This window comes from Falco biarmicus, chromosome 3, assembly GCF_023638135.1.
Source record: "Falco biarmicus isolate bFalBia1 chromosome 3, bFalBia1.pri, whole genome shotgun sequence".
Lineage (NCBI taxonomy): Eukaryota > Metazoa > Chordata > Aves > Falconiformes > Falconidae > Falco > Falco biarmicus.
Window position 1 is genome coordinate 28,481,581 of NC_079290.1, and position 27,594 is coordinate 28,509,174.

General features: G+C 47.0%; 1 protein-coding gene and 1 long non-coding RNA gene across 6 annotated transcripts in view; one reads left to right on the forward strand and one right to left on the reverse strand.

The window, feature by feature from the left end:
- Window positions 1–4,151, forward strand: part of YWHAZ (tyrosine 3-monooxygenase/tryptophan 5-monooxygenase activation protein zeta) — a 27,863-nt gene extending 23,712 nt beyond the window's left edge. Inside the window, exon 6 of the mRNA XM_056330256.1 lies at window positions 3,103–4,151. Coding sequence (XP_056186231.1) covers window positions 3,103–3,162 — 60 coding nt within the window. The 3' untranslated portion in view covers window positions 3,163–4,151. The remainder of the gene's footprint in view (window positions 1–3,102) is intronic.
- Window positions 3,239–27,594, reverse strand: part of LOC130145470 (uncharacterized) — a 36,679-nt gene continuing 12,323 nt past the window's right edge. Inside the window, exons 4-5 of one of the 5 annotated variants that reach the window (XR_008820569.1) lie at window positions 26,232–26,669; window positions 3,239–26,139 (exon numbers count right to left, since the gene is read on the reverse strand). This is a non-coding gene — a long non-coding RNA (uncharacterized LOC130145470). Of the gene's footprint in view, window positions 26,670–27,594 lie in introns of all 5 variants that reach the window. The other 4 variants (XR_008820572.1, XR_008820570.1, XR_008820571.1 and 1 more) reach the window with 4 other exon arrangements.

Genomic DNA, 27,594 nt, shown 5'->3' on the forward strand with positions numbered 1-27,594 from the left:
TTTAACATGTTTAAGCGATGTAATTTGGACTGACTAGCAAAGCTATTACCTTTTGTTAAACAGCATTTGAGAATACAGTCGCATTTGCCTCTTCAAAACTTATGTCAGGTTTCATATAGCTTTTCCTTGCACACACAATGCCACAGAACTAGATCCTGTGTGAAAACCTGCAAACAAAGCTAGCCAGTCCATTTAAGGACCTGTTGATGGGGGATCTTTTTGTTTGGTGTTTATTTTGGTAAAGCTGAAATTGAAGCTGGTGTTAGCCAGGCTATTTCCACGGCAGTTGTAAAACAACTGTCCTTGGTTTTGTTTTTTTTTTTCCTGGGGACTCACGGCTGTCTGTGGTGTAAGTTATGGATGAAGACTGTGTTGCTCTGTCACAGTAATCAAAATCTTCGTGTGGGTGGTTGTTTTGTTTGGGGTTTTTTATCTACTTTGAACTTTAAAACTGGCAAAGATAAACATCTAAAGCAAACGATACAGTAAAATGTAAGCAAATATGCAGTAGTGTAATTAATGGCATAGTTCACTTCCCAGTCTTCATGTGGGGAAGTTTGGCAAGCAAGAACTGAAAAAATAAGACCATTTTATTGCCAGATGTAGCCCCTTGCTCATGCTCTCTGCATCTGATATTGGAGACCTTTACAAAATAGCCGGGCTTCTTTTAACAGAACTAGAAGTAAAGTTGTGTAGTTGCATAAAATTGGACTTGCCATATTTTCTGCTTTTGTTTCTAACACTTTATTTCCCAGTTCCTTGGAACCTTTTCTACTAGAATCACAACTTTATACTACTGAAAAAACTACTTGTGATTGTTCCAGCTGTTGGTTACAAAACAAATGGAAGAGATTTCTCAATCTCTGTAATAGAGACAGATGAAGGGTTGCCATCGCTCTCAATGTCTGTGTACTGTCCCCTTGAGTGAGATTGCTCAAGAGCCGTCCTCTGAATGAGTGGTATTGAAATAGAGAATAGAAGCTTTTAATTGCTAGCTTCCCAGCAAAAATAATGTAAAGCTTGTCATGGCAATTGGAAAGCAAATAGTTTCATACAAGAGCAAAAGTTGGATTCAGCTGCCATAGCGTGAGGGTTACAGTAGCAGGCCTGATAATTGCGAGCTTTCAGTTACAAGGGAGAAGCTGTAGGCAGCTGTAGGGTTCCATATTCTTGAATGAATTGTGTCTTGCCTTAAATGTTTAGTGTGACCTGTACGAGTGCATTGATTCCATGTTTTTCCACAACTTGTTGAGGCAAAAATAACTTACGATGTATGTGTGACTGACAAAGACTGCAATGAATTTCATAAATGTAAAAAAGGTCTGGTTTGCTAGTTATGCAAGTCTGTTACAGTCTGTGAGGTAGGTTTTTGACAGTGATTCAGCACATTGATCGGTTATGTGCAGGAGCAGTTTCCTCAGTTGTCGATTCTTTTTGCATTGAGGCTTGTATGGCTGAAGAAGAGTCTGTGTTTGTTCTCAGCAGGGACTGAAGGCAGAGAAGTATTTAGAGGGTTCTTTAATGTATCAAGTCAAAATCTGTTTTACTGGGATTGCTAGGTAATTCCTTCTTTTGCTCTGTTGTAAAATTGTTTTGTTTTCTTTAATTAAAAACAAAAGGCATCCCTTCCGCCTAAGGGTTGGGGTTTTTTTTCCCAGCAGATTTGTTAAACTGTGCTCTCAACTGATAATCTTCCTTTCATAGCAGTCAGCCCCATGATATTTAATGAATAAATATATGTATATGTACCTATCTGTAGATATTCCAGAGGTGAGGATTTAGGGTAGAAGCCTCTGATAAAATTCTGATAAAACTGTTCTTACTAACTGTTGCTTAATAAGAATAGCACTGAAATTGAGAGTAATGTAGTACTATAATAATGCAGCATGAAATCTAGTGCAGGGGTTAGAAACAGACTAGTTAGTATGCTGTTGTCTCTAGTAAAATAACTTGTTGCTTAATGCCTTCAGCAAAGAACGCTTAGCGCAGATCCTGTGCATCCTGTTCAGAGCAAGAACGAGGCTACTGGTCTTGCAGAGGTTTCTCTATTGTCTTGTACTCCTGGGATGGATAAAATGTTTCTGTTGGATTATATTTTTTTAAATTTTTTTTCAAAGCATCTCATGAAACCTTCATGGTGTAATGCTGTGGGTAGGTAGAGAATTAGTTGTTCTTAGGTTTTATCACCTTACGCTATAGAGCGTGAAGGATTTCAGTTAATACTGCTATAACTTCATAAAGTGAGAGATTACAAATCATACTGGGCTGGTAATAGTTTGGAAGCAGTCAGCGTGGCAAAATACTCGGTTCACAAAATAATTTCTTTGCCCTGGGTCTTGCTCTGGAACTGATGCTTAGTTTCCTTAGGTGGTACTTAATCTTGAGATATGGCTCCTTAGTATTATTTTATGGAGCTGAAAATAAGATTTTGTGCATACTGCATGTTTAGCCTGATTTTCTTCCAAACTTAGAGGGCAGGGCAAGGAAGGAAGCTCTGCGTTCCAACCGTTGCTAAATGAGGGCACAACCGACTGAACAGAGCCAAGGGATGGAGATTTCAGCGACATGTTTTCTGTTTTAAAAAGAAAACGCAAAAATACTCAGATGCCTGTTCTGAAGGGAGCATTCACTATAATGCTGGATGTGGAAAGAGACCTTTGCTGAAGATGTTCCTTCAGAAGGGTGAAGAAAGTTCACTTGAGGAGATGGTAGAAATCCACAGGAAACCAAGTACTGTTAGTTCCCAATTCTCATGTATCTGTCCTGTGGGTCTGGTTCTTGCCTGCTTGTGATCATATTTTAGTGAGCCTTGTGGATATGAGACTTTGGTTTTGACTGTTGATGAACTTCCTCATTAAATGCCATGCAGAGTTGGGTCACCTAGAACTAGATTTCCATTTTGTAGTAGCCAAGAAATATATTAGTTAATGTGCCTCTTTCCCCCACCCCCCTTTTGGTTTTTTTTTCTCCCCTCCCTCCATGGTGGGACCTCTTACAAAATTATTTTAGTAGGCGGCTCTCTTTCTAATAATCACTTTACTAATTAGTAGTCATAAATGTTAGTGTCTTACACACTTCATTCTGTTTTTCTTTCCCAAACAGTTGTGGACATCGGATACCCAAGGAGATGAAGCCGAAGCAGGAGAAGGAGGGGAGAATTAACCAGCCTTCCAACTTCCGTCTGCCTCATTCTGAAATTTACACAGTAGACCATTTGTCATCCATGCTGTCCCACAAATAGTTTTTGTTTACGATTTGACAGGTTTATGTTACTTCTATTTGGATTTCTATATTTCCCATGTGGTTTTGTTTAATATTAGGGGAATAGAGCCAGTTAACATTTGGGGAATTTACCTGTTTTCATCTGAGGTGGCCAATATAGGGTTGTGAAATTTTTATACAAGTTTTACATGTTTGGCATAGTACTTTTGGTACATTGTGGCTTCCCACAAGGCCAGTGTTAAAACAGCTTTCTATGTCAAGCAAAGATGACTGCTTGCATATTGGTCTGTCATGATGGAAAAAAGGGATAATCAGTTGCAGCCACAGGTGTAGTTAGCATGAGTATTCAAGCTGGAGCACGCATGGCTGTGAATAAACTGATGTCCTATAGATATTGCATGTCAAGTCAACATGTGAAATCTGTGGAATATACCGATCAAGTGTACATCTTTGATTGCAGCTGAAGTGTTCCTTAAGACAGTTTGATAACCCAGGCAATTTTCTCTAGAGAAGGACAGAGAAACGGTTCACATTCCATTATTTGTAAAGTTACCTGCTGTTGCTTTCATTATTTTTGCTACACATTTTATTTGTATTTAAATGGTTTAAGCAACCTAAGAACAAATGTACAAGTAAAGATGCAGTAAAAAACGAATCGCTTGATATCCATAATGACACTGTATATCGAGCACAGCAGTAAAACAAAAACCCATGTATTTAACTTTTTTAGGTTTTTTGCTTTTGTGATTATTTTTTTTTGATACTTGCCTAACATGCATGTGCTGTAAAAATAGTTAACAGGGAAATAACTTGAGATGATGGCTAGCTTTGTTTAATGTCTTATGAAATTTTCATGAACAATCCAAGCATAACTGTTCAGAACATGTGTATTAAGTTGATGTAAGTGGAATAAAAGTTTTATGAATGGAGTTTTCAACTACCTTTGGTGTAGATTTCATGTCATCTGTCTTCCCACATCTTTTAGAGGAATAGCAGTGTTATACTCAAATTCAACAGGGAAGTATTTTTATTACGGAAAATATTATTACACATTTAGGCATTTAGTTAATTTCAGGGAAGTCAAGATTTAATACTTCGTATCTGTTAAGATTGCTCTAATTAATTAGTTTACAACTTTTAGATGCCTGCAGCTTTCTGACTGTCCGGCTGGACCAGTGGAGATACCTTAACAAACATACGGTCCCCACACTTATGGCAAAAGGCATATGAAGTTCTCGAAGAGCAGACTTACATGGAAACCCCAGGCTTGCTGCTTTTGGCTCTGTAAAAGAGAACTGAGCAGGCGTTTTAGAGTTCAGGGGGTTCACAGACCGCATCTGGGTTTGTGGAAAGGCTCCCCAGAGTAACGATGCTCTTCCTTTCCTCATGCCTAGTGAGGTCTGCACTGGTGGTATCCACAGAACGACTCTGGCACTTGTAGGTATGTGGTTTGAAACTGAAATGATCACAGGGAAACTGAGACTTGCTTCCAAACAGTATCGCATCTCTGTCAAGAACAGAGACTCTCGGAAAATAATTGAACTGTATTGAAATATTCTTATATTTATGTAGTTAACATGAGGGAAGCTTGAGTGGCCTTTTTCCTGATTGAGCTGCACCTTTAAGCACAGTGCAAGTATTTTCTGGGTTTAGATACTGTTTATTTGGGCATAAAAGTTATCCTGGGTGTCACCAGGTTAATCTGATACCTGGAACAGTAAGATGGATCGAGTCACTGAACATGAACTCCATTGCCTTACCTTTTTGCGTGTGCAGTGGACTTAAGTTACAGGTCTGAATTTTCAGAAATTCAGTATTAAAAGGTTAAAATACATCACATTCCGAGTGAAATTATGTTACGTTTCTAGAAGCATCTGAGCCCTTTGTCCCAGAATTTAAGGATTGGGATTGATAGAAAAGGTGGGTAGGATGATCTTAATCCTAAAAAAAAAAAGCGGTTAGGGACAGTAGTTATTCCTAGAATGGAAAGGTAATAATACATTATAATAGGTAATAAAAATTAGAATCTGATTAAGAACGGGAAGAATATGGAGGGCAAAGGTTAATGAGGCTTCCTAAGGGAGACATTAGTATATCCCTCAATTACCACTGAAAAAAAGTAACAGTGACTTCTTTAATACGAGAAGGACTTTTCAAAAGGAAAAAGCAGTAATCAAATACATGTACAAAACAAAGGGCTGCATTCCAGTCTGGAAGTGTTGCAAATTGGCAGACCATGACTAAAAAATTCCTTTGGGGATGTTGGATCCACTTTCAGAAAGGGAAGACCATAGCTTATTCCATAGCAAATGTGAGTTGTGTCACTTAGAAAAGCTTTAATGAAGATGTTGCCTACTTCCTTTACTGAAAGGATTTGACTTTCAACTTTTGCATGGTAAACTACTTTGCTCTAAACATTGAAATGTAAGCTATGTGAAATAACGTGACCTGGAAATGCTTGTGGTTTGTTTTTTTTTTTAAATCCAACTGTTTAAGATTTGAGTTAATAGGGTCATGTAAATTTATTCCATGTACCTGGAGAAATCAAGGTAATCACTGAAAATTAAAAAGCACATAATCAAATGAGGACCAGTGGAACAGTAGAAGAAATATTTTACTCTTGTGCCTTTAAACACAAAATATGAAGGTATCTTTGCATAGGAGGTCCTTGAATTTTTTGTGTGTGTGGTGGTGTTTGGTTTTCTTAAGGAAGCCACCTTTTTATTTCAGTACCTAAGCTGATCTGTTAAATATCACAGAAGGTTCACCCTCTGAGTCTTCCTTCATTTCCTTCAGTCTTCCACTCCTCATCTGCACTACTTGATCATGAAAAAAATTTCCTGTACGGAATGATCAGCCTCCTTTTATTACAAGGATATTTTTGTGTATTTTTGGTCTCTGTTCTGACATCAGTAACCCTGCTAAAACGTGGCAGCATTGCTTTCCATGCGGTGCATACCCAGTGTGGCAAGGTAGCCTCCTGCTTCATTGAGCAGAAAAGACTTTCAGGGGCCTGGAATTCTTGGAGCTTTCAGTGCAGCATGAGCACGGCACACGTCTGCAATACAGAATGTTTTTGTGGGAACTGCATCATGCTTGCAAACTGTCGAGTAGACAGCACAGGTTGAACAGGCAAAACAACACAAGAGGTTGGGGGTGTTTAAATCGAAGCACCTGTTGCTGAGGGCAGCCTAGCATCCCCCTCCAGCCGTGTGCTCCTGACGGGGAAGGTTTCCGGAACAGTGCAGAAACTTCAGAGATGTGAGTTCAAAATGCTGCAGAAGCGGCCTCTGACAGCCCAGTTACCACCTGCCTGTTGTCCTGCCTTTTGCTTCGGGTCCTGTTGGAAGGCAGGTAGCTAAATTTGCTGCGCCTTCTGTTGGTAAGCCACCTTTGTGACTGGGTCTGCTGCCTTATTTCCAGTAACTCGCGTCCCAGCACGGTGCGGGCAGGCTGATATTTCCAGGTTCTGAGCGGAGGAGGGAAGGAAGGACAGCCCTATCGATAAGAAAATGTATTGGAAGTCAAGATTTGGCTTCTATTCCCAACTCTCTCTCGGTTTTTTTCTTTATGGTAAGTAGCTTTATTTTCTTCCAAGGTGCACTTAAAAGTTGTTGGAAGATAGGGACCCCCAGCCTTTCTGAAAAGGGCTGCTCAAAGTACCGTTTCGAAGCGGGGAAGTTGCTTGCTACGGATTTGGCATTAAGGTGCCTCGATACTCATGTAAGGAACCCATGGAAAGCGAGAACTATTCTAAACAACCACTGTAGCCTTTGAGGTGTATTCAAAGGCTTTGCATTAATGTTGCAGCTATAATAGCAAATAATTCTTTTGCCTACCCCACCCTCAGAAAAAAAGAGTGTTGCCCATTAGCTGTAGTAGTAGGGGCTGCTAGTTGATACGAGTCCCAGGCATGCATTTCCACTCTTGAGGTTAGCTTAAAGGATGCTTGACTCATTCATTCTGCTGTTTTATGTAACAAAATCATTTGCCTTCAGGATTCTTCTCCTTTTTTTTTTTGTTTCTATCTTCTTGTGGCCTAGTCTGAAACAACAACAAAAAAGTTAAACCCACCGAGCGCTAATTGCCATAACAACTACCTGCTTTTTAAAAAATTCAGGAACATGAATGATGAGACACAACGTGAATCCAGAAAATGAAGCTCAATTCAGTGTCCTTTGCATTGTGGCCCTCTCGCCTCAGGCTCTGCTTTTGGCAGATGAGTGACAGGAAAGCGCTCCAAAGACTTTGTCCTGTGTAACTCACTTTCCAGCTGAAAACACAAAAAAGCTGAGGCTGCTGCCCTGGTCTGGTCTCGGGATGGGAGATCCGCCTTGGGCTGGTGTGGCTTTATGGGAGTCAGCACTTCACATTATTATTAATTTCTTGAGTTGTGGGTCAGATTACTTTCTACCCTCTCCTCAGCAAGGCTGACGGGGAGCTTCAGCAGGTGCAAGGCACAGCAGTCTCTAAATGGGTGCTTGAAGCAGAATAAACTGTTCTAGAGCTGTAGAAGTGCTTTGCGGATGAGCGGGGGCATCAGGTGTATCAGTCACTCCTTAGCACTGGGTGGTGCGGGAGAACTGGACCATGGGGTGTGGCTGCAGCTACACATCCCTTATCTCCACGGTTTAGATGAGGGATGCATCTGCTGGTTTTCCAGTGGGATAACAGTTACCAGCAGTGAAACGCGTGCGGGGTAGAGCCAGGTCAGTCATGCTACATACCAAATGGCCATTTTCTCTCTAGTTCTAAAACAGCAATTTCAGATTCTGTTCCTAGGCAAAATACAGCAACAATTATGGCTTGGAAGTAGGAGTTTCTAACGGCTTTGGAGGTTCACTGTGCAAGCCGTGCAGTTTTGCTTGGCCCCTCAGGAACCCACATTTTTGGAACATCTAAGGTTCCTGCAGTGAGCAGGGCAGTTTTAGACATGTTTGGAGAACTTTCTGGTAGAGCTGTTCTGCAGATTTTTTATTTTTTTTTTTTTTAAGGAAACTACTTCTAACACAGCTCCTTAGATGGATGCTTAGCCCTGGCAAGACATCCAGACATTGTCAGATCGTAGTGGCTGAAAGGAGCCTTGAAGGACGCTGAAACGTACGGGGCCCCCAGACTCAACTGCTAGATGCAGATCTGGAATGCTGTAATTTGTTGCAGATGCATGACTTCATGTAACTCCTGACTGGGAGAGGACAAAAAGAAAATATTTCAAGGACAGAACTTTAAGTCATGCCCTGGATTACGTCTGGGGCTTGTCTTTAAAAGGGCTTGGAAAACAGTTGGAGAAAATAAGTCTTTTTAACCACAGGCTACCTTTCTTTCTTTTGCTTTTTTTCTTTCTTTTTTTGGGGGGTGGGGGTGGTGGTTGTTTTTTGTGGTTTTTTTTTTCTAACTAGAAATGTGCTTCCCTGAAGCAACTTAGCAATTTATTTCTGTTGACCAGCCATTTTTTGCCTGACAAGAAACATTGATTTTGGTGGGAGGAGTTACTCCTCACTGTTTCTCTTTTGCTCCATGTTCTTTCTTCTGCTTGCTTTTAATCCTAGTCCGTTGTATAAACTGTGCTGCAGCGCTTTAAAGCTGGAGCGTTTAGTCAGGAATCTATGTATTTGTGGTGAGCAAAGTGGTATCTGCATATTGGAAGCATTCATTCACAATGCCATTATTGCTGTACGTTAGTGCCAGCTACATAAAACCTAAATACCATACACCTGAGCTGCCATCACAGCAGACCATCCCGGGCAGGCTGGCAAGCATCCATGGACCCCAGGTGACTTGTAAGGCGGGCATAACAGCTTGTCAACACGTGTGAATCTGCAACACCAATTCCCAAGCTGCTGAATTTTTTAAGTTCCTTAAAGGGGAAAGAATTGCTTAAGTATAAATCCTTATCGTGGTAGAATATCTTTATTCGTAGATGAATGTCAAATGTAATTCCATCAGGTTATTTCTTTCCATCTAAACCTGATAATTTTATTTCTTTACATTTCAAAGGTAATACTTACAAACGTTCTCACCTGCACTGATGCTCCCTGCTGCTGTACAGCCACACGCCGAGTACAGAGGAAGGCTGATCCCCAACCTTGTGCCACAGAACCTAGTGCTCATCCATTGCACTGAGCGTTTTTTAAGAGGCTTCTTATAGTTTAACCTTCTGGGGCAGGCAGTTAAGTTATTTTGCTGCTAATGCTAAGCCATTTAGCATCAGCATATCGAATTTGAGCACCTACTGCCAAAAGGAACTGGAGAACCTTCCAGGTCAGTGAGGTTGTCTCTGGTTTTCCAGCAAGTGGCATTTCATGAAGGAGAATTTTTATGACTAAAGGTAAGGATGTACCGTGGCCTCGGTTGGTTAATGTGTCCTGGGATGACCAAAGGTGACGGGCTGTAGGCTTTGTAGAGAAAACACTAAACTTCACCAAAACATCTGTATGCATGTTTTGAGACCTGACAGAATTTCTGTACTTGGTTTCACAGTTTTGTTCAAAGTAGAGAAAGATTTTCTCTTTAACACTTATAGCTGAGGTTTCACCCAAGCTGGATGACGTAAGGCATTTCAGTGTGAATCCAGACCATTCATGGATTCCTGTGTTCTCATCATTCCGTGTATCCACGAGCAATGGCCATGATGGGGTGACAGGCTCTTAGACTAGACCAAACATTACTCAGTTACTGAAGTGCTTCCCTTTTAATAGCAGGAAAACAGACATGTAAGTCTATTACCTAAAGCAGCGAACATCTGCAATGTGAATGGGATGCAGTTGCTTGGATATCCTCCAGGATGAAGCAGGTTGATGGCCAGTCTGCAGTTCTAGCATAGCTTGAACTTTACTCCTGACCTGCCAAGGCACAAGGATGGGTTTTACTTCCTGCTACCCATCCGTAGTATTAAAGAAGTCTAACTTTTGCACAGCAAATGTTGTGTGCTGTCCATCTTTTCCCAGTCTATGTTACCAGGTTTGAAACGCCTTGTGAGCTGAACTCCCAACAAAACAAGGTTGCACAGCTAAGGATGTAGAAATAGCTTACTTTTAAACATTAGGGAAGGTAAGTCTGTGGCATTACATATTCTGGAAGACAAATAAGTCTGTGGCATTATGTGTTCTGGAAGATAATTATTTTACAAAGAATGCAAACAGATACTTTGGGGAGGTGAGCAAAGGAAAGGCTAACAACAAGACTACAGCAAAAGGAAGTGAGAAGACATGTTGAGAGAGATAGGGAAGTGAGGCAGCAAGACTCTAACCTCAAAGCTCATAGGAGATTACACGACCCAGCTTCCGAGCCAGCCCTCAGCGTTTCGGTGAGGATGATGAGAGTAGCGCGTTTGTGGGACCCTGCCATTTTGTAGGACTGAGAGGTGTTTTGCAAGCTGTTCACACGTGGACTTGATAAATGAGGATTTTTAGACAGAACGTGACCTAGAAAAATGGTTTGGACTTTTGCAAAATGGGATCATTGCATAAATGTGACCTTCAGAGAAAGCAGAGTTGACTTGTATCTTTTTTCTTCTTTCCCTGCCTTTTTCTAAATCAAGAATTTGTATGTTAAGCGTATGTCAGGCCTGTGTTACTTACAAAACTGTGATGAGATTTTGATTAACATTTGAGTTTGGTTGTACTGTTATCCCCAGTAGAAATTCAGGTCGCAATTAAGGTCATAGGGGAACCTGTAAAATGACATCATCATCATCACCATTAAAGATATCAAATAATCAAATGCTGCACACATAGGGGTTCTAAGGAAGTGCCTAATTAATTTTGCTTTTTCTTCACTAAAAAAGCTGCCAGTGCCTGATGAGCCCTGGGGCACATCATCACAGACTCAACAGTCTTTCCTTTTCCATTACTGCAGGAGCTCAGAATGATTATCCCGAGGGGTTGGTCAGCGAAGGGAGTTCTTGCCTCAGTGACTCGAACAGTGATATAATATGCACCAGAACTAAACCTTACTTGCTTTTGAATCTGCCGTATATACCCGGCCCAAGGTTTTGAATATGCTTGCAAAGCAAAATCAGAACCAGACCTGACATTCCCAGTTGCCGTGTGTATGAGCCAAGGACAATCCCCAGCCGTGCCTGCCTGCCACCCACCCGGCGGCAGAGCAGAGGCAATGCGTTGCCTTCCACCACTGCTCCCGTCAGCCGGGACAGACAAACTGCCTAAGGAGGCCCTGGGGCTTCCCAGGGCTGTTAAGCAGCTGGGGAAAGAGGTATGGAATGAGGCAAGCAGAAAGTGAAAGGACTGGTGGGTTTTCAGGGAGGGGAAAGAAGTAGCTCTGATGGTTGGGATGCGGTGGGGAGTCTATGGTGGGATAAGTGATGTTATAATGGGGAAGAAATCTCTGAAGAAATCCCATGTTAAATATTTCGGCATTACCTCATGTGCCAGACTCATGGAAATGTAAAGGATGGATCCAAGGTGCCTTTCAGTCAAAATAGATTTAATTAGGGATACCACCTGAAAGTCAAGTCAAAGGCTAAAACTGATGCCTCGATGGACGTTTGGTGGTGGCAGAAAATGTATGTGCAGCGGGGGAGGGTGGCTATCAGTGATCACCGTCATGCAGTTTGTGATGAGTTTGCAGCCTCACCAGGATGGGCCTCGTACCTCCAAAGAGCCACGGTGATTCATGAGTCGCCTTCTCCTTTATCCAAGGAATACCTTAGGACTGACAACAAAGGGAAGTAAAGAAGAAGTTGCCGTGCTGGTTCCAGCCAGTAAGGTTTCTTAAGAAACTTTACTCAGACAAAAAAAACCATGGATTTTCTGTCTCTGAATTTCAAGATACTTCTTTATTTCCTTTACCCTATCAAACGGATGAAACAAGGTAGCCAATTACTGAGTTGTTTGTTCACTTTCTTCTGGTAATACTGCATACACAGTGTTGTGTTGCAAAATGAAAGGGAATTTTCTTCCTCCCCAAAGAAGTTCAAGAGCTTGGTGTCTCTGTCCTGTGCTGCACCTGCCTTTCAGGCCGTGCTGCTCTCCTGGCCCAGTGAGCATCCTGACCGGGCTCTGTGTGTTTAGCAGCTGTTGCTGAACATAGGAGCGCGCTGAGGGCTGAATGCCCACCTGTGACTTGCTTCTCTGAAACACCGAACAAAATAACTTGAAAGACAAAGCCACGCAGATCTCCTCCCCGCAGGCTGATACGGTGGACACCCGAGTAATTTTTTCAGATTAGTCAGTTAACGCATTATGGTCATTAAAGCTTTGGAACACGAAAATCCCATCCAAGGCTGATGATATGAATGACAAGTCAATCAGTGAAATGGAGAGCTGGTTCTGAGCCATCAGGAGAGCATCTATTTATGGCCATCCCCATCATCACTGATGCAATATTCCAAAATGGTTCCCTGAGAAGTTCTTTTGAACTTGGGAAGGTGATGTGACCAACGTGCTTCACCTGCCTGTCAGCTCCTCCTCTGCTTGAGAAGGCATTGCGCAAGTGATGAACCCCCAGGGAGCTGGATGGATTCCCCACAGGGGTCCGGTGCAGACTGGTGATGACAAAGTTCATCTGTCAAAGGCTGACCAAACAGCCCAGCTCTTTCTCATCTGCAGTCACACCATCTGTCACTGGTGCTCTCTCGGTTTTGTGGTGTGACAACAGGAAATTACATTTTCTTGGAAGGATAATGAGGAAGCCTAAACTCTTCTCGGTCCTTAAAAGCTGTCCCTAAGGGTCACAGCTGAGACATTGGCAGAGACATTCAAAGTGGCTGCTTGCCTTGCTCCTGCTCCTGCTCCCTGGCTAAAGCATGGACTTCAGTCTGCAGGGCTGCCAGGTTTGACTTAAATTCATAGAAGAGATCTGTTAATTGAAATGTTTGATTAAAGTATTTATTATGCAAGCGAGAAACTTCAAGACGTTATTTAAACCTTACAGAAAATCACAGATATTTTTGAGGAAATGTAAGCTGAATTTGGAGCAGACTTAATGCCACATACTGAGCAAAAGCTATGTCACATTCTCCCTAACAAGGTTCCTGGGACAAATTAAAGAATCAATTAAGTATCTTTTATGAGGAAATAAGATGTCCAAGAGGGGTGAGTCAGATGACCCTTTCTTGATTCAAGAAATGTCTGTTACATTCTGATGATACATTTTTCTTTTAGTTGTTAGCCCTACAGAATGGAGTGTAATTTTATTTTTTGTGATATTGGATCCTCTTTAATTATGTCTTGTCTTTCATGTGGCATGTGCTAAGGCTTCCAGTTGTGTCATGGACTTAAACTCCTTATGCTAAGACCATATGCAGCTGAAGATAAAAATGAAAAAAAAAAAAAGAAAAAGAAAGAAAAAAACCCAGATGGAGAAGCTATCAGATACCCTAATGCAATGTTATTAGCATATTACAGCAAGAAGTAAAATCTACCTTGCAAAAAATGATAAATGTTTGTGCCGTTGATGGAAAACCATTTGTAGTTACTTAAGAGCTACTGCTTGGAATTATCTGACACCCACCTTTAGCTGCATCTCTGATGGAGAGCCTGAGGATGCTATGTAGACGTTGGGCTCTTCTGTAGCTGAGGAAGGTGCAACAAGAGAAGGGTCTGTTGCTTCTCAGAATTGCCAGAAAATGCAGAATTATCTGAGAGAAGAGGGAAATCTCTTAGGAGATGTTTGTGCTGTTGATAATGGCAGCAAATGCTGGGCTGGGCTCTACAGAGGCAAACAGAACACATGCCCTGGGGGAGCTTATGCTCTCAGCCATTGTCTGGTGCATCTGCAGGATTCCTCCAGAGGCTGGATGCGATGCTGGAGTTCACATCTCTGCCTGTGACTGCCTGGCAGCTCCATCTGCTAGGTAACTCAGTGGAGAACTGTCCGGAGACCTAAATACTAAAGCCGTGGTGCCTGCACGTAAGTGCTATGGGCAATCCATGCTGAAACTCCATTTTCTGTAGTAAGTAATGAACTCGAGCTCTCTTAGTAGAGTGGCAACACATGTGTTTTCTGCCCAGAGGTACCTGTAATTGTTCTTTTTGCCTAGCTTGTAGGACAGCATCGTTGTCTGTCTCATGACAGCAAGCATCTGGTGTGCCAGGTCACGTAGCAGAAGAAAGATGTCAGGCTCCCCAGTTTCAATGCTGCATCCAGCCTAATGGAGCATTTTGAGCAGAAAGGCCCCTGGATGGTATTCCTCAGCACCAAGCCATAAAACGGGCCAAAGTGTTGAACTCCAGAGTATCTCACCTTTGGACTAGGTACTGTAGATGGAGGTGGCAGAGTGGCAGTGCTGCCTCCACCTGCCTCCAGGAGCAGGCGTCAATGTGCAGGGTGCAGATACAGGTAGTAATCCCTGTGCCCCCCCTCTAAAGCCAACAGAAAAGAAAGGGACCCTTTACTCAGGTGACTGACTGGCCGCTGTAACAGATGCAGGGTGAATTGGATCCCCTGGAGATGCCCCTCCCTGGTGGGCAAGTGAGTCCCTGGTTTTGATGGCTGGAAGCGGAGGAGCTGCCCCTTTGTGTACGAGCCCTTTGTGCTCGTACATGGCCTTGCCCACTGTCCTTTTCCCCAACACCAACACCAGGCTGCATATGCTTAAAAACCTGTGTCCCGGGGAGCGGGCAGCTGCAGCAGCGCTGCCGAGCTGACACGTGCGAGCAGCTCCCAGAAAGGGCACCCTCTGCATGGCTGGAGACGATGGCTTGAGGAGCAGGGAGATTGCAAACCCCAGTGTTTTTATAACCGGTTCCCTCGCTGCCAAGCGGCAGGGAAAGCAGCAGGGAGCTGCTGCAGAACCCTCCAGGTTTCTCTCACTTCTGTGCTTATGTAGCCGGAGAGGGGCAGCTGCACCCTCCATAGACCCTGCCCGCAGTGACCCCCTGCCCACAGACACCTCGGGGCCTCCAGAAGCTATTTCTTGCCAAAAGCATAATCTCTGAATAGAACAGAGGAGCTGTGCAGATAATAAACCCTTGATGTTTCAACCTGTCATACACACCCAGCGGAACGCTAAAGCAAAATGACATGCAAAGCTGCCACGAGTAAGTATTCAAGCGGAAAAAAGCATTCAGGGAACCTGCAAATGGGACCTGGGCATGTTCTTATCATTAATTCAAAGCTGTCTGCAGCGAGCTGATGCTATGTGCAGGGAGTGGTGCACGTCAGGACGCTGACCCCCTCTTCACCGCAGAGCAAAGGGAAGGAGCCGCAGTCGCCCGCGCGCAGCCGCCCATCAGAGCGGGTCACTCCAGTCCCAGAAGCCAGTCCTGCTGCTGTGCTGTGCCCCGTACCCGATGGGGAATGAGCTGTTCCTCAAATCAGTACAGGGTCGTGCTGCTGCCTTTCAGAGGAACTGGACTGGAAGCTCAGCAAGGCAGAAAGCACGTGTCACAACTGAAAAGCAAAAGTACCATGGCTAATGCAGCCTGATTTGCAGCCCTGCTGTGTCCCTCCCCCAGGAGGACTGGGCTATTGCGGTTTCACAATCAGAAAACTGATGCAGCTGAAAACTAATTTTTATTCTCTGCTGGCTGGGGTCCCTGATCGCAAGGGCACAAAGACACCAGTATCAACACTGGGAGAGCGCGGGGCCACCTTTCTCGTCACAGCCCGTTAGGAAACCACAGCCTGCACGCAGAGCTTGAGCCTGCAAGGGCTACGTGCAGTACTCGGCCTTTCCATCCCGTGGAGCAAAGGTGTGTTTTTTGTGGGCATCTATGACCTGAACGGGTCTGACTCATCCAGGAGCCACCCCTGCGTGAAGCAGAGGTCATGATGCAGCGCTGAACCCTGCCCTGCACGCTCGCTGCTCCTGTGTAAGAAGTAAATAGTTATCGAGCCTAAAAATGTTTACATTTTTTTCTATACCTGAAAAGAAACTAGGTTAGACAGTAAAGCAGCACATCGCTCTGTCTTTCCCCATGCCCACCCCCGAGGAGAGGGGAAGGTAAACTCTGTTCATAGACAATTCAAATAAAGGGTTTTCATCTGTGAGTTTACCTCGTCCTCGCGTTGCGTTGTTACTTGAAGGTAAACAGCGCGCTGATGAGATCTCGTAACGTTTGCCGCAAGATTATGGCTTTAGTAGCGTGCTGCTGTGACCGTGATGAGCTGGAGACAGAAGCCAAGCGAGGTCTGTAAGGAGGTACCACGACGTTGTATCGGACCACGTGTAGATCGTAGTTGCGGGGCACAGTGTTTCTCAGTGCATTTTTACTTGAGAATCTCTCCCTCGCACACGGCCAGGATCCAGGGTGAATAAACTGAATTTTACAGTTTCCAGCATTTGCTGTCTCCTACCAGCTCAGCTGGAGGACAGGGGATGGGAAAGGGAGAGCGGGGAGTTAATGCGGTGTCCATTACCCAGTGATCTTTTTTCTTAAAACACTTCACCCACCACAACCCTATTGTGCTGCCCAGAGTCCGGTGACTCTTCCAGAAACAACATGGGACTGTTCCCACTCACTCCCATTGCTCCCCAAAGCTCATGGCATGGCCAGCAGCTGCCTGCAAAGGGGGGTATCGCTGCCTGTCAAGACAAACCATGGTAACTGGAGAGAAGAAAGTAGTCTCTGGGGGTTCTTAATATTCCAAAATTCCTGAAGTACATCTGCAGTAAGATAAAAAAAGCCTAATTAATTTTGCATTTGAATAAGTCCTTTGGCGAAGAGCTTTGATTTCCTGAATCAAGAAGACTGGTGACAACTGCTAAACCAGTCCAAGTACAGCAAGATTTAGTGGCCCCACTCACTTGAGATCAAAAGACAGCCTGAGAAATCACCATTGAAAACACGGTGCTGGAGGGAAAGGTACAATTGAGACATCATTTTTCATTCTTTATAAGCATGATCATACAGGAGCTTCAACAGCTGATGTCCTGATTGCAGCCGCTCGGCAGATGCCACGCTAAGCTGCTGCGGCTTTGGGCAAGAACTGCTTTAAGCAGACCCTCTCCAAGACACCGGTGGGGATATGCTCCGTGGGCTGATGCCGTGGTGGAGGCCTGGGGAGGCTGCTGGGACGTGCTGGTGCCACGGGGCGCTCCATCGCTGGCGAGAGCCGCGGCCGTGTTGCTGCACTGAGGGTTACTGAACCGGACATGCTCATATTGGAATTAAACCCAAACCATTAGCAATAGCTTACACCGCTGAAAAAGAGATCATGAGATCATCTGAAGTTGTCTTAAAACTACACCATTTGGGATGCAATGAATACTGCTCACAAAGATTTGGGCGACCGCCTAGGAGTTAATATGATTAAGGTAATTTATTCCTTTTTGTAATTCTAAGAAAGCTTTCAGGTTCATCAAGTAAGTGGCTTCTGTTTCTTTTATTCTGAAATGGGTACACCTACTAGAGCTCACTGCATGTCACTTTGACAAAACACATTTTCTGAGCCTTATCGACATGAAAAAAATCCAGATTATTATAAACATTTCTATTCACATCAAAAGCATTTTTATTTTGCAAGCATTTCTTTGTTATTTCCGACTTAGACTTTGCTACTAAATCACAGCTGCTGAGAGGGGAGCTGGCACTGCTGCTTAGCCTTCCAACCTACCGCTGCTGCACTGGTGGGTTTCGGTTCCTGCATGGGGACATCAGGTCTGCCATCGCTGGCCCACAGACATGCACATGCTCAAAATAACCCCTGGACCGTCCAAGCTCAGAGCTTCAGCCCCAGGAGGGCCAGGAAGTGCTGCAGGATCCAGTGTCCCTGTATGGGGAGACCATCCTTCGCGCCCCACCACAAGCACTGATGACCAGAGGTGAGAGATGGCCACTGAGACCTCGGCAGGGAGCCAGGAGGAGAGCAAGAGCTGGCAGCACCCCGGCTCCCACCAAAATGCGAGCTGGCCTGGCAATGTGCAGCCTTCTGTGCCGGCTAGGCATCGTGCCCCCAGGCAGAGGCTGCAGGAGAGGTGCTGGCAGGCGATGCCAGCGTGAACGGGTGCTGGGTGAGAAGCCACCTTGGTGCTGAGCGCTGTGCTGCTGGGACAGGGCTCAGCCTCACGCCTGTGGAAGCAGGGGAGGCCAGAAGCTCCAGAACTTGCTCTGGCACTGGGAAGGATGAGCTGATGTGGCTGCTGGGGCCTTGCCTGCACAGCTGAGCCGCAGTCGCAGCACAGGGGTATGGGTGCTGCTGCAGGACAGCGGGGTGGCACCTGGCCTGGCCACACGACTCCCATGGCTAACCCTGGGGGAGGGTTTTGGCAGCTTTTTCTTATTCTGCCAGTAGCGTACTCGTTCGCCGTTGCATCTCTGCAAAGACCCCGCAGTCGCAGGAGATGTTACATAAATCAGTTACTAATTTCTTCAGGGGCTGAAATACCAGACAGGCTCTGGAATGGCTCAGCTAAAGGAGCAAACCTGGTGGGGGGCAGTGAGGATGAGAGACCACCCCACAGCCCAGCAGGGCAGGGGCTACAGGCAGCAGGCACTGATGGAGGCTAAGCTGAGAAAAGGGCTTCCACCTGTCCAGGGCTTGTCAGCAGGAGGAAAAGCTAACCCATCCGGCATGTTTTAAGCGTGGCTGTGAGCCTGCAGGGCACCGGGCAGCCAGGTTGACCCCGAGGCGCTCCCTGTGCCAGCGCACCGCTCTCCTCCCCCATGCCCAGCGAAGCCCACTTTGGCTCTCGCTGTAGCGACCACGTAAACTCATTGGTGCTTCAGATCCGAGCGAGGCAGGCAGGGCTGCCAACTCCCTGGGCAGAGGCAATGCCACCTCCTGCCCCGGAGGAAGAATAGTGCCCGGGGGTGAAAGCAGTCGGGCTAAACGTGGGATGGTGAGGCCTCAGCAGCACACAGAAGCTGAGCCAAAGGCTCCTGGAGGGCTGTGCCTCGCTGCCAGAGGCCATCTGCTTCTGCCTGGAGCCTCACACTGTCCTCATCCCCGCGGGCTCTGCGTGTGGTCTGGGTAAGAGGATGGATCGGTTTTGCCAGGGGTCCTGTGCAGCCCACATAGCCCTGTGACAGCCTGCCAAGGGCTCTCCTGGGTGTCTGCAGCGTCACAGACTGGCTAATAACCGAGTAATTGTACGAGGTAATTACAGGGTTACTTTTACCCTCTAAAATAAAGCGCTACCTCGTAATTAAAGATAAAGAGAATGGCAGTCCTAATTATTAGGTTTTCATTAGGCTGACAGAGGCACACGAGGCACTGCAAGGACTGTTCTTTTAACCTGCTCTCAGTCCCCACCCACACCTCTCCACGATGCTCCCAGGGAAGCCCAGGGCAAACTCTCCCACTGAAAACGGGGGGTAAGAAAGCCATTCGTCTCCACATACACCTCACCAAATGCCATGCAGATCTGAGGAACAAGAGGAACCTGCCCTTGAGCATCCCTGAAACTTTGATGCCTGCTGCAATCCAACCTGCAGGCTGCTGCCGACGCTCAATCCTCAGCCACCTTGGCAGCTCGTGGTGCCTTGCAATTTGAACACAAGAATCATAAATTACACTGCGTTTCATCTGTTCACATCCACACGGAAGATAATCATAGCCTGGTATCTCTTCCTGCTTAAAATACTGCAGCAAACAGCCCGTGCTGTTCTCAGCTCTCCCCGAGCAGCCTCAGCCCCGCACCCCTGGCAGGCTGGGGAAGGAAGGGCTGCATGAGGCCATTGCAGGCTGCACCTGCTGAGGTGCCAGGTGCAGGTGGCTTCTGCTGGAGGTAGGAGGGCTTCAAAATCTCTCTTGAGTTCAAGAGCAGCTGTAAGTCTTGCTCCCGCTAATAATGAAGTGACAAAATATTGTGTTAAAAATGCCAGTCTTGGAACCGCAACAAAAAAATAGTAAGCACTTCGGTACTGTTCGCAAAGCACTGCGGAAGAGATACCAGGCTGTTCCCTTCCAGCCTTTCTCCCTCCATCTCTAGTGCAAGCCAGCTTCAATTCAGCCTTTTGCAGTCGCTGGCCGTTGCAGACCATCTCTTTACATCAAAACAGTTGGTCTGGCTCTGACCAGAGAGGTAAACCAGAATTTCTCCTTGAAATCTCTTCTTGTGTCCCCACTCCCCCAGGCCAAGAAGTGCAAGACATCTCCACAAGCTCCAGCTCAGAGGAACCATCAAAGCACTAACAACCTCTGTGGGGGTGGTGACGTTCAGAGGACTCAGCACCCAGCAGAGCCAAGACTTGTCAAAACTGAGTAGTTCAGAGACCCCTGGCTGTCACCTGGTCATCTGTCCCCACTGAAAGCAGGGACAAGTTCAAAGTCAGACCAGGCTGCTCAGGGCCTTGCTCAGCTGAGTCTTGAATCTCTCCTAGGATGGAGATGACACCACATGTCAGAGCAGCCCCTGCCAGTGCTGGACCACCCTCTGAATGAGGATTTTTTTCCTTGTATTAGTTTGCATCTTGCCTCTTCTCTTTTCTCCATGCACCTCTAAGCACCACCTTCTCCGTGCTCTCCTTGGAGGCATCTGTAGCCAGCTTGGTCTTCTTATCTCCACCCTGGACATCCCTGGCTCTTGCAGCCTCTCCTGCTACATCCTATTCTCCAGCTCCAGAACCATGTCCGTGGTCTCCATGGGATATGCTCCCATCTATCAGTCCTCCTTTTGGCCCAAAGACCCCAACACTGGACACAGTCCTCCAGGCGCAATCTCACAAATGCTGAATCCACCTTAAAATCCCACCATTCCAGGAAAGACTTTCGCAAGCTCTGGCTCTGCCTTTCCCTTGCATGGCAAAGCTTTGGCTAAGGACTTGAAGGGCTCAAATGCACGTCCCGCATGCAAGCTCTGAGCTGCACTGCTGCACTCAAGCCTCAGGGTGTGAAGGATAAAAACGTGGCCATCAGAGGCCTCTCAGTTTGGGCAGACAGCGACTTTGCCCATGTTCTTTCACGAGTCTCTTCAGGAGTACACACAGGTCCCATTCACCCACACCGTTGGAGCTTCCCACCAGCCACACCAGCCATTTCAACTGCTCGAAACACACCAGAGCTCCCTGCTGGATAAAACCGCATCCCCAGCCCTTAGTCTGTCACAAAGTGGATCTGATGAGACCTCTCAGCAGATGGGTCCAGACCTGCAGAGGCAACTCCATTTGCTGGGAGCTGGGCTGGAGACTCTGACCAGAGGAGCCCCTATGATTCCGCGCTGCAGCCAGGCACCTCCGGGGTCTGTTTGCAATGCTGCAATGGAAAACAGCCAAGCAAACCTGGGGCTGCTGCAGTGCTGCCTCTGCCACCGTGCAGCTCACATCGCTTTAATTCCTGGGTTTCAGCAATTAAGTACAAACATCTGAGAACCAGGGAGCTCTGAAATGAGGTACATCCCAAAGGCAGCCCTGCGAGCCAGCTCCCTGTGGTGTGACCATGCCTCATCAACCCTTTCCCACTGCCTGACCCTGACCCTGTCCTCCCACCCCTGCTCCCCATCCTTTTCTCCCCTAGGGCAGCCCCTGCCCAGCCCTGATGCTTTCATGCTTAATTCCCTACTTAAAAGCAGCCAGGAACAGCTTACCCCATGTGTCTGAGGCCATGATAGAGGTGCACCATGATCTGAATCACTCTCTGCTCTGGTACTCAGGGAGCAGGATTAGGTTACCTGAGCTAGCTTTCCTCTGGTTAATCAGTGCTAATTGATTGATTGGGGCTCACCCCCCACACACTTGCGAGAGGCAGCACCACTCTATCTCAATGGAGCACATGAAACATATTTGCCCTCAGAAAACCACGAGCATCCTTTTCAAAGCAGCCGGGCATGTTCCCCAACAAAACAAGAAATCTCATTTAAGTGAGACGGAGGGCAGCTGCATGCCTGCCAATTAAACTGACACCTCTGCCTGGAGTGGGACCGACAGTGACAGTGCCCAAGTGCTTCTCAGGTGTGATGGCCACGTGCTGTTAAGAGCCTTGAAACCCTCTTCCCCGACCTCATGCCACACCGAGGCCCCTCAGTGCATTTAGCATGTACCACTCAGGACAGCTTTTTCCATCATCCTTCCCCTGGGGATCAGGGGAAGGTAAGGGGAAATGGTACGGGGACCTGGTGTTTCTCCCAGGGGCTGGAGGGGCACTGGGGAGGACAGCAGGCGCCCATCTGTTCCAGGGAACGGGGCAGGGAAGGGGCCAGAAGGGAGGTGGGGAAGGAAGTGGTGGTTTCCAGCAGCAGCAGGAGGGGAAATCCAGCAAGACGGCTGCTGCATCAGTGCCTGAGCCTCCCAGGGGGACGCGTCATCTTGCTGAAAAAGGAACTCGTGTGCTGGGAAAGTTAAAAATTGACTCAGGGGTTATTTAGTCACTGGCCACCAGCCACTACAATGGTAGTGGGAATACAGGCGTGACCATGTTGTATCCCCAGCACTCACAGCACCCAGGAGACAGGCTGCCTTTGCTTCCGCACACCTTGTCCCCAGCAGTGTGGTACAAGGGACATACAGTTGGTAGCCCTCAAAAGGCCAGAAACCCTGCCACCGTGCTCCCCTCACCTGCCACAGCAGCAGCCGTGCCCAGCTCTCCTCTGCCTGCACCCAGCCCCGTCACCCTGCGCATCACTGGCAGCCCGCAGAGATGGGGGCTGTGCCTGCCGGACATGCCTGGTGACATGAACCACTGGGCTGGTGGGAAAGGCTGAAGCATTTTGATTCAGTTATTCCTGTCCAGCTGGGAGCGATCTTGGACCTTCCTCCAGGGCACTGCATGGTTTAGAGGTGAGGCTATCCTCAAGTGCCATCATTTTTCACATTTTAACACAGGAGAGCATCCCTCACCCTGTGCCACAAGCAGACGATGGCAGGATCCCAGCTCAGCCCTCCCTGGACAGAGGGGCAGCACTGCCAGGAAAATAAAGTGAGTTAAAAGATGCAGTGGCATCCTCCCTTGCTCCACAAGGGTTACAGGACACGACCCCATCAGGGTCAGCAAAAGGAAATCAGTCGTTCTGGACAAGCTTCCCTGTCCTGCTGTTAACTTCTTTTTAAACCTCTGAAGGGTGTGAAGCAGCAGGGAGGAAGCCAGAGAAGCAGTAAAGGCTCTGATCTGAGATCTGTGTGCCGTTGATTTGTTGCCACAGAATGGGGATGGCAATTAACTGTCTAAAAAGTGGAACATGAAGGAGAGCCCAAGGAAGGAGCAATTAGCTTTTTCACATAAAATAAGCTGTTTTGAATTGCTGTGGTCACCTACATGGTGAGACATCAGGAGACAAATAGTTGGGAAAGACAACCTTCTTACACTCCTTTTTAAGTTGCATACTGCAGACGTGGCTTTTCACCCCATTGTTTCAGGGGGGTGAGCTGAAGGGAGGATTCTGCCGCTTCCAGGAGAAAGGACCTCTCAGGATGTAGGCTTGTAACCGGCAGCTTAAATTCAGCCTGTTAAATAAACGTGGGTTAGATTCAGGCTGAGGCTGTACAGGTGAAATAAGAGAGGTCTCCAGATGCCACACAGCTCACACATTCAACCTGAGATACAGCAGAGCAGAGACTAGCAGCAGATTTTGGACACGAATCAGATGTTTCCAGAAACATATGCAATTTCTGACATCCCAGCTTCTGGTGCAAGCCCACCTATAATTTATAGATCTGCTTTTCAAAAGAGAAAACAGTGGTTTTGGGCAGAGTGCCAGGCTGGAACACTTCATGCTCAGCAACAGACCTTGTATGAAGGTAGGCGTGTTTCCAGCGACATCATTTTTTGGAAGGGCTGCCCTCTCTCCTTGCTCTCAGCGGATGGTCCGCTTTGGAATACCCACTGGCTCACTGTCTGCACCTCTATTCTTAAGATTTTGAATTCAAAACACCAGTTAGGACATACACCACCTGCGAGAGCATATTGCTGTGGCAAAGCCCATGAAACTGCAGGGAGTGTTAATTAGCTAGAAAGCTCCTGTGCCAACCTTCTGTAAATGGTGTCATAGGGCTATAACTCTCCATTCAGCTCTCTGGGCAAGCTCCTGCAGACAGGATCTTGTTCCCTTCTGGATTGTTAGCGGATTTTACTGAAACTGAAACTGAAATGTTTCAATCCTTGTTGCTGCCAGAGAAACTAATAACTAGACAGCCCTACCTGGCAGGCTCTGTCATACAGCACATCAAGTTCCCCAACCTGAGTCCAGCAAAGTGATGCCATGCCCCGGATAAAGCACAGGAAGATTCCCGTAGAAGCCCAGCATAAGGGGCCAGCACCCTCCAGATCAGGCCACCAGCAACCCATGAAGAAGAAGCCATCAAGTGTCAAATGCTGCAATCACTGGATACGGTTCTTCAGAGTGATGGTGAGTCATGGTCAATTCCCAGTCCATACACCTCTGGTATGTATCACTGGTTTTCACTGCAAATATTTTAAGTTTCTCCAGTATGTGCCTCGCCCTTCTTATTTATAGAAATTAGTGAGGTGTTTCATAAAAAAAATACAAAGGTGGCTTCCTATTAAAGCAAGGAAACAATGACAAAGCAAGAAGTATCAGTGGTAAAAAAAAAATACAGCTTGCCTAGCAAAACAGCTATCCTATTGTCGCATCAACATGGCACAGACAGGAGAAATTATAAATAGCAGCAGTAGTAATGCCTGGGAGTTGCATCTCGGTACCGCTGCCTCTAGCCACCTCCTTCTGGCTCCCGTTCACAGCGACACACGAGGGCAGGGATAGCAGCTAGACAGAAGTTCCCCATCAGTTCTCTGACCCCGGACTCTGGCAGGGCAGACCCCAAGCTGGGAGCTCGCGGGGGATGCGGGGGACGCAGCAGGCAGGCGTACCCGACACTCGATCCCAGCTGAAACAGCAGTGGAGAACAAGGCTCTTTTGTTAGGAAACGCAGGGTTTTTTTGGTGCAACTAGCTGAAAGGCATAAGGGGAAAAGCCTGGAGATGGAGAAGGTAATTGTTTTTAACCGGTTGTCCAGTTACTTGAGATGCTGGTGTATAAAGCAGCCTTGGCTACAATAACCTCTGCTCACAACAGGGAGAAAGGCTTTGTGCCATTACTACAACACTGGACTAAAGAAAGGCAGAAGAACCAGGGGAGCCGCTGTGGGCTGGCTCTCAGACCAAACTGGGAACAGAGGATATCATCTGTTCATTCCTACTGGGAGGGCTTCATCAAGAGTGTAGCTATGTTGATGGAGGACAGCGAAGGAAACAGCCTGTGCACTTTCCTATTGCTTGCATATATTTTCAAAGACGTTGAAGACATGGATGTATATGAATACTTCATTGCGTGACCCTCGCACCACAGGACAGGCACGGACCCCCAGACCCAGCCTGGTACTCCAGAGCAGTTGAAACAGGCTCCCACCTTCTTCAGGGTTTCAGACTAGCACACACCACTGGCGGCACAACAGCAGCTCAATCCCAAGCAATGGTTCGGCTGATGGACAGAAACTCAGCAGCTTTGGTAATCTGAAACATGTTACCTTGTTCAGGAACAGGCCAAATTCAGCAGATGAGATGGAAGTTATATATAAGGAAGAAATTTTATACTGAGGGTCGTGAAACACTGGAACAGGTTGCCCAAAGAGATGGTAGATTCCCTATGCCTGGAAGCATTCAAGGTCAGGTTGGATGGGGCCCTCAGCAATCTGATCTAGTTGAAGATGTCCCTGCTTATTGCAGGGGGATTGGACTAGATGACTTCTAAAGGTCCCTTCCAACCCAAACTGTTCTATGATTCTAACTTGCTAACTTGACTGCTTCAAATTCTGTGTCCCTAGCCTAAGATCAGTATTTAGCCAAGATACTCACTCCTGGCCCCACAGCCGAGCCAAACTTTATCCCCAGCACCTATGTGAAGGTCATCTACACAGGGCATAAGGACTTTGATCTTGTTGATTGAGTGAAAAGTGCTGAGCACATTTCCTCCAGCCCACTGCAGCTGTGGGCATATGGACCTCCTCTGGCCCACTACAACCATGGGCGTATGGAGCAGTTGCATATCCCAGCAGGACTCCAGCAGCGTAACCCCGCTTGCAGCACAGTCTGGCTGTCACAGCACTGCCTGGTTGCCAGCCACTGCAGAAAAGAAACGGTAACTGGGTCAAAAATACAGGACACAGCTTATTCCCTATGGACACCTTTGCTGGCAGGTTGGTTGTGATACATACTGATGTTCAGTATGGAAATCGTCCTTAGGCATGGCTGCATGGCACGCTCCAGTTCATGACCAGCACAAGCAGGCAGTGGGTGCTCCAGCCCCTTGGTGGGGCGCAGGTTGTTCTGCACCAAATACAAGACCAAGCTCAGACCCCTCTGCTGCCGTTTTGTCTTCAAAGCTGATTTCCTCAGTGACAGAGAAAGAAATCATGCAGAATCTCCACAATGACAGTAGGAAATGCTTCAAAACAGGCTGTGGCTCAAAACCACTGGCCCGGTAGCTGCTTGCAGGTGGAGGGCTGGGGCATGGCAACCCATGTTGCACTGTACAAGCTGGTGTTTACATTCCACAGCCACGTACTGGCCACAAACCTCTGTGCCAGCAGAGTGGGGCGGTGACTGAGGGGTCCCAAACAGCCCGAACGAACAGCCAGGGATCTGCCAGGAAGCTGAGAGAGAGAAAACCCAATAATGAAATTAAGAAAACAAAAAAGGTAACTGACAACAGGAAACTCGGGTGGGGCTTTTCTTCTGACCATCTTGCAAAGGGGAAAAGGAAGATGAAGTGATTTCATAGAATCACAGAACGGTTTGGGTTGGAAGGGACCTTAAAGATCATCCAGTCCAACCCCCCTGCCATGGGCAGGGACACCTTCCACAGACCAGGCTGCTCAAAGCCCCATCCAGCCTGGCCTGGAACACTGCCAGGGATGGGGCATCCACAGCTGCTCTGGGCAACCTGTTCCAGTGTCTCACCACCCTCACAGTACAGAATTTCTTCCCAATATCTAATCTGAATCTACCCTCTTTCAGTTCAAAGCCATTACTCCTCATCCTGTCACTACCTGCCCTTGTAAAAAGCCCCTCCCCAGCTTCCCTTAGGCCCCTTCAGGTACTGGAAGGCAGCTGCAAGGTCTCCCCAGACCCTTCTCCAGGCTGAACAACCCCAACTCTCCCAGCCTGTCCTCATACAAGAGGGGCTCCAGCCCTCTGACCATCGTCATGGCCCTCCTCTGGGCTCGCTCCAACAGGTCCATGTCCTTATGCTGGGGGCCCCAGGGCTGGATGCAGCACTGCAGGGGGGTCTCACAAGGATGGAGTAGAGGGGCAGAATCACCTCCCTCGACCTGCTGGCCACACTTCCTTTGATGCAGGCCGGGGTTCAGTCGGCTTTCTGGGCTGCAAGCAGACACTGCTGGGCCATGTTGAGCTTTCTGTTCAGCAGCAGCCCCAAGTCCTTCCCCTCCGGGCTGCTCTCATTCCATTCTCCACCCAGCCTGTACTGATACTGGGGGCTGCCCTGACCCAGGTGCAGGACCTTGCACTTGGCCTTGCTGAACTTCATGAGGTTCACATGGGCCCACCTCTCAAGCC